Source organism: Kogia breviceps, chromosome 2 (assembly GCF_026419965.1).
Source record: "Kogia breviceps isolate mKogBre1 chromosome 2, mKogBre1 haplotype 1, whole genome shotgun sequence".
NCBI classification, from domain to species: Eukaryota; Metazoa; Chordata; class Mammalia; order Artiodactyla; family Physeteridae; genus Kogia; species Kogia breviceps.
Genome location: NC_081311.1, coordinates 77,973,406 through 77,980,000, shown reverse-complemented (window position 1 = coordinate 77,980,000; position 6,595 = coordinate 77,973,406). Strand labels below are relative to the sequence as shown.

The 6,595-nt window shown below is 40.0% G+C and overlaps 1 protein-coding gene across 7 annotated transcripts in view; it reads left to right on the top strand.

Moving 5' to 3' along the window:
* Positions 1-6,595, top strand: part of RYR2 (ryanodine receptor 2) — a 746,950-nt gene that overhangs the window by 702,521 nt on the left and 37,834 nt on the right. For all 7 annotated transcript variants that reach the window (XM_067025663.1, XM_067025662.1, XM_067025661.1 and 4 more), the window contains 3 exons: positions 201-268; positions 2,521-2,668; positions 5,921-6,007. In XM_067025663.1, coding sequence (XP_066881764.1) covers positions 201-268; positions 2,521-2,668; positions 5,921-6,007 — 303 coding nt within the window. The remainder of the gene's footprint in view (positions 1-200; positions 269-2,520; positions 2,669-5,920; positions 6,008-6,595) is intronic.

Below are 6,595 nucleotides of genomic sequence, written 5' to 3'. Positions count from 1 at the left end.
GCTGGCCTGGTAGGTAAGTGCGGGGAAGGGGGAACTGCGTGGGCCAGTAGAAGAAAGGGCACACACAGCAGTTTTATCTCAATCGAGACAGGAGGGCATCATTTATAGGTTACAGTTTGACACAGGGTCACGGGGCTCCCTAAACTCATTCAAAAGTGATGTGTAATCCTGCTTCTCTTTTCCCCATTGACTCATCCAAGGAACAGAAGGCAAAAGAAGAAGAAAAGGAAGAAAAAGAAGAAAGCAAATCCGAACCCGAGAAAGCTGAGTAGGTGTAGTTTTCTGTATCCTTTCCTTTGTTTTAGTGTCTTTCACTCGTCCTCTCTCTTCAGGGGATGCAGTGGAGACTCTCAGGCTGCAGGATGACATCTGTCATCTTAGTGGAGAGCCTCAGCCCATGGGCAGGGATAAGCATAGACCACCCACCCGCCCTGAGGGCCGCTCCCGCCCCTTTCTTGTGCCATGAGGGTTCTGTGTGTGTGTTTCTCTCTCAGCAGAAAAGACTTCAGTGATTCCATGTGATGCTGTCTGCAAGATGTCTGACTGCTGTAGTTCTCTGTTTAAAATCGAGCATCTATTCTGTCCTTGTGAAGAAGGGAGGGGACAAACGTTCTGAATGCCGTGGCACAGAATTCTTGGGGTATGGTGGTCCTCAATGCACAGTCCTAGGGCCACCTGCGTAAAAACCACCGGGAGAGTCTGTTAAAGACACAGATTCCTAGGTCCCAGCACAGATTTTGAATCAGCAGGTCTGGGACCCAGGAAACTTCATTTTCGGCAATATTCCTGGTGCCATGCAGCACAGTTATAAATGCAACAATGAGAAATAAAGAGCTGGCTATGAAACAGTGAAAATGTATAATTTCCTTGTAACACTGGCTTTCTGTTAATAATTGAAACCTACATCTTTCCCTAAGTTTACATAGTTTTATATGCACATTTTTAACAATTGGGGAAATCAGATTTTTAAGCGCCTATAGTACACCTGTAGCATTCTCATGTAGCATTTTATTTTTCTCCTCTATTCTGTTACTTCCTTTGGCCTGTTTTCATTGCCCTGTTTTCTCTTCTTTCTTTTTTAGAACAGCAAATGTTTATTTAGAATTGTGTTAATTTAGTTATAGCTCTAAAATTAAAACATTAAATGATATAACTCAGAAATAGGTCTTATTTCTAATGTTACATTTCATGGAAAACAGTTTTATTCAACTTTTTCACATGCCTACTTGACATCACTTGAGTCACGTTTTGAATAACTTAACACTTTTTTCAGGGAAAATCATTTTTATTTCTAAGTTATTTGAGATAGAAAATTTTAAAGAGTCTTGTTATTAGAAATTTTCAGACACACACAAAAGAATGTTACAATGCACCCCATATACCCATCACCAAGTTTTAATAATTATTAAGAGTTTGCTAGTTTTGTTTCATCTAGGTTTTCTCCCCACTACCCTCCCTACCATAGACACACACACATATGTTGGGGCCTCCTGTACGACAAGTTGTTTTAAAGAAAATACTAGACACCATGTCATTTCACCCATAAGTATCTTGTATACATTTCTAATTGCTAAGGACTTAAAAAAAAAACATAATTATCATGCCATTATTTATACTGAACAAAATTTGCAATTATTCTTTAGTACCGTCTAATACCCGCTAAATATTTAAGCTTCTTTAGTTGTCTGAAAAGTGTATTTTTACAGTTGGTTTGTTTGAGTTAGGCTTCACACAAGGGCCACTGTTGTCTGTTTTGTACAGTTAGCACTATTCATTGTCATAGACCTTGAACTGTTGAATTAGTTGTAAAAATGGCCACATAGTGACTATTATAGTGAAATGCAGACAAATGTAACAGGGCATAACAGTCATTTCAATGGCAACTCTTTAACGTTAAAATAATGTTTGACCTCATATGAGTTAAGTATGGGTTATGTTATGTGGGTTACATATATGTGACTACACATATACATAAATATACTTCCATGAAGTCTTGGTATTTTGCACCTAGAGGGGTTTAGGTGTCAAATTCCAGTGCTTCTCATTTCATTATTGTCTGCAAAATTAACATATTGACATCCTTTATACATGTGAACAACCAAATGCGTATGCCTCTGATTTTAAATCCTAGTAGCTTGAACATTGAAATAAGAATTTAAAAATAAGGTATGTTGAAAAGTAGCAGCCAAAAAAAGTCTTCATTGTTATTCTTTCATTTAAATATTTTACTCTACACTTGGAAAGGAATATGCTAGGTATAGATACAAAGATACTTGAAGCCTCTAAAATGTCCTATGGATTTGAACTTCACAGAAATTATCCATCTATAGGGGTCTATGATAAACAAGAAGTCCTACCCCTAATTCTAAAGTTCTGAATATCATAATTCATTGGAAGAGATATCAGTTATTAAAACTGATACTATGATTTAAATATTTGTCCGTTTGTATATTTTGGCACAAAACCTGTTCAGTTCTTTAGTTTATGGATGGCTTATTTTTCATTCATTTGTGTTCGCAGGGGAGAAGATGGAGAAAAAGAAGAAAAAGCCAAAGAAGATAAGGGTAAACAAAAATTGAGGCAGCTCCACACACACAGATATGGAGAGCCAGAAGTTCCTGAGTCAGCATTCTGGAAGAAAATCATAGCCTATCAACAGAAACTTCTAGTAAGATGTTTTAAAATGAATGTTCTTACTGATGTACTGTGCGATCATAATCATTCGGGTGCAGTAAATATGCATTGACCTTCACTTGGGTCAGCCCTGCATGTATGTTGTATTTGCCCATCTTAGTGTTTATATGTTAAAATGAATGCCTTGGTCCACAGCTCCCTGTCGTCAAACACATCACCTCTGCACACATTCACATGAGGGTCCACTTGATTTAGTGACTGCCAGCGTCTTCCTACAAGGACTTTAGGGCAAGTCAGTGTACATAACCCCGGGGCTCCCTCTTTACAGAATACTGTGTAAGGCTCTACCATACATTATAGCAAAGAATACCTAGGGGACAAGTAATGCATATTGATATTCCAGAGTGTGGGGTTAGTCTTTCTAGAATATCGCCCTTTTATTAAAATTCCAGTTCTAAAAATATTAATGCACTGAGTCAACTGTCCATTGATAATAAGAAGGTCTATTCCAAATTATTCTTTAAGTGGAACTAAGTAAATAAATGAAAGAACGAAGAGGGAGAAGACAGTTCTTTATGAAGTGTCCTAAACATTTTGTGGAAATGCTCTCCCAATTAATAAAATATATACTCGTATGTGGAAAACAAAGAAAGGAGATGTAGTTCTCTCTTCCTATTCATACAGGATGGAACTGTTAAAAATTTTGTTTGAAAGACCTCTTATATGTGTGTGTATGTATTTGTGCATAAATATTATATATAATTTTTTTCAAGCAGGAAAAGACTGGGAGATGAATGTCTAGAATAAACCTGTAAGAGGTACTGACCAATAATGTGAGACCTAGAAATTATGAGCAACACTCCATAATACGGCCATTTGAAAGGCAAAATCATACTTAGCCTTTGAGAAAAAATAGACAAGAAACTCATGTAGTATAGAACTTCACCTGTAAGGGAAATGGATTGTTCTCAGTGGTGACATGTTCTAACTGCTTATGCATAAATGTATATATGACACATTTTTTAAAATTTTATTTATTTATTTTTGGCTGTGTTGGGTCTTCGTTTCTGTGCGAGGGTTTTCTCCAGTTGTGGCGAGTGGGGGCCACTCTTCATCGCGGTGCGCGGGCCTCTCACTGTCGCGGCCTCTCTTGTTGCGGAGCACAGGCTCCAGACGCGCAGGCTCAGTAGTTGTGGCTCACGGGCCCAGTTGCTCCGTGGCATGTGGGATCTTCCCAGACCAGGGCTCAAACCCATGTCCCCTGCATCGGCAGGCAGATTCTCAACCACTGCACCACCAGGGAAGCCCACATTTTTTTAAATGTATACAAATATATATTTTAATTAATAGTTTGACCTACATTTTCTTCAACTACCTTGTATGTTACTATATTATTTAATACGGAGTACACAGAACACAGGTGTTTCTGAGGCAGCTCTGGATAACCACTGGTTTGATGTGTTGTCACAGTGGACGTGGCTGCAGGTGTGGTCTGGGCGTGGTATAGGGTGTGAGGTTGCACAGGCACTGTAATAAGCTGCAGCAGTCCCCGTGGGTTCCTGAAGAGTATGTGTAACTGCAGTTGAGTAAAGCACATAATTGAGATTTCCTTCCGTCCTTCTGTCTCAGAGGTCACAGTTCCTACTTTCCTGCTTCTCTTGCAGTATGACTTTCTCTGTTCACCTGTTTGCATGCAGCAGCCTAATCATGACCACACCAGGTGCCACAGGCCCCTCGTGACCCGAGTCTTTGTGACCTCCCAGCTCAGATAACCAGAGTAACTAACTCTGACCTATGACCCAGTCCCACCTTCCATGGAGAACAAGTGTGACTGACCCGGTTTGGATGCGTGGCCAACTTGGGTCCTATGAAGGGTGGCAGAAAAGTCAGGGTCATGTGTGGGGAGATGACACCATCAAAATGGGGTGTGTCCACAGAGCGAGGTAACTAACGAGATGTCCTTTTGCTATGGCCTTACAATGCTAAAGCCCCTGGCATATCCGGGTAGATACTTTATAGTCATCTCCCACTTAATATTAAAACAAATTCTTGGTATGCCCCATAACCTTTTTCCTTAAACCCACTTCTCCTCTAAGCGTTCTGCATTTTTTTCCCCTCGTAGCTCAAAAAATAGAACCAACCATTTACTTGGTTGCCCAGACCCCCCAAATCCAGAATTATCATCGCTGAGTCCTCTCTTTCTTTCCCACCTCAGACACAACCCAACAATAATTCTTCTCGGCTCTCTCCTCCAAATATACCCAGAGTCTGCCCGGTTCTTACCACCGCCACAGCCGCCACCTGGTCCAAACATCATCTCTTCCTGCATTCTGCAGTAACTTCTAACCTGTCTCCTGCCTTCCGTGCTTGCCTCCAGTCTATTTTATACTCAGCAGCTGGAATCATCTTTTAAATCATCTGATTGCATCAGCCCTCTTTAGCTCCTCCAAGAGCTTGCCATCCCATTTAGAATAAAATAATAATTCCTATTATATTAACAAGATTAATGACTAACTTCCCCTATAGTAACTTACCTAATCCTCATAGCAAACTTTCGAGACAGGTTTCGTTGTTATCCCCACTTTACAGGTGAGAAAAGTTATGCTACAAGAGCGATTAAGTCTCTTGTCCACATCGCACAGCTAGTCCGCGGTGAGGTCAGGCTTTATACTCACGCAATGTGCTCCCAGCGATCAGACGCTGAACCGCTGCACTATAAGGGGCGGCAGACTTTTTATCAGAGGGCTACAGAACCCTGTCCCCCGCTCACCTCTCTGACCTCATTCCCTCCCTCTCTCCCCCCTTCTCACTGCACCACCTCCTCACTATCCGTCAAACTCACCAGCATCACCTGGAACTCAGGACCTTTGCCCTCCAAGCTCTTTCTCTGACATTTCCGTCCCCAACTGTTCACTTGATTGCCGTCCAGTGGCATCCAGGCCTCAGCTCAAATGTCACCTCCTTAGATAAACCTTCTCTGATCACCTGTCTGAATAGCGCCCCTGTTCCCTAAGTCCTTAACCTGATGGCTTTTTCTTCATAACATTTAACATTCCCTGAAATCACGCTTTTTATCTGTGAATGTGCTTCTTTATTATGTCTCCTCCGTGGTGGTTTACGTCGTAAAGCTTGGTGCTTTACGTCGATCGCACCAAGCATGGGACTTGAAACCCAGTGGGCCCTCAACAAATAGTTTTGGGTAAATGCATGAATGCTTTATTTCAATTGTCTGCAAATTTCAAGTCTCTCGATTCAATGACCTTTTAATAATTTTTTTCACCTTCAGAACTATTTTGCTCGCAACTTTTACAACATGAGAATGTTAGCCTTATTTGTCGCGTTTGCAATCAATTTCATCTTGCTCTTTTATAAGGTATGTACATCTTAGTCTTTTAATGACCAATATGAAAGACTGAATTGAATGTAAAGATTTCAGAGATCTGCTAGTGAGCACATCAAAACCGATGCTGAAATGTATTTGATGAAAATGAAAACCTGAATCTCAGGCGCATTGCTGACTGTCTAGTACAGCAGGGATAGATTTGCTCCTTCACACTAGGTGAGAAATGCCCCCACTGAAGAATGTTGGATTTGCAGAGGATTTACCCACAGTACTCAAAGTCTAATTTGGCTGAATATCTCACTTGTTACTGTATCTGGGTGTGGCATATCTGTATTGTATTAAATTCTTTTGATCACTGAGAAGGCAGTTTAGCCATCTAATCATTTCCTGCATGCACTGGAATCCTCATGTCTGGGTAAATTAGAGGGAATTTTTAAAATGTGTTCATTATTTGTCATTATTTTTTTCTATTGAAGTATAGTTGATTTATAATATTGTGTTAGTTTCAGTCATACAACAAAATGACCCAGTTATATATATATATATATTTTTTCAGTTATATTTATATATTTTTTTCTCTACATATATATATATCATATGTTCTTTTTCAGATTCTTT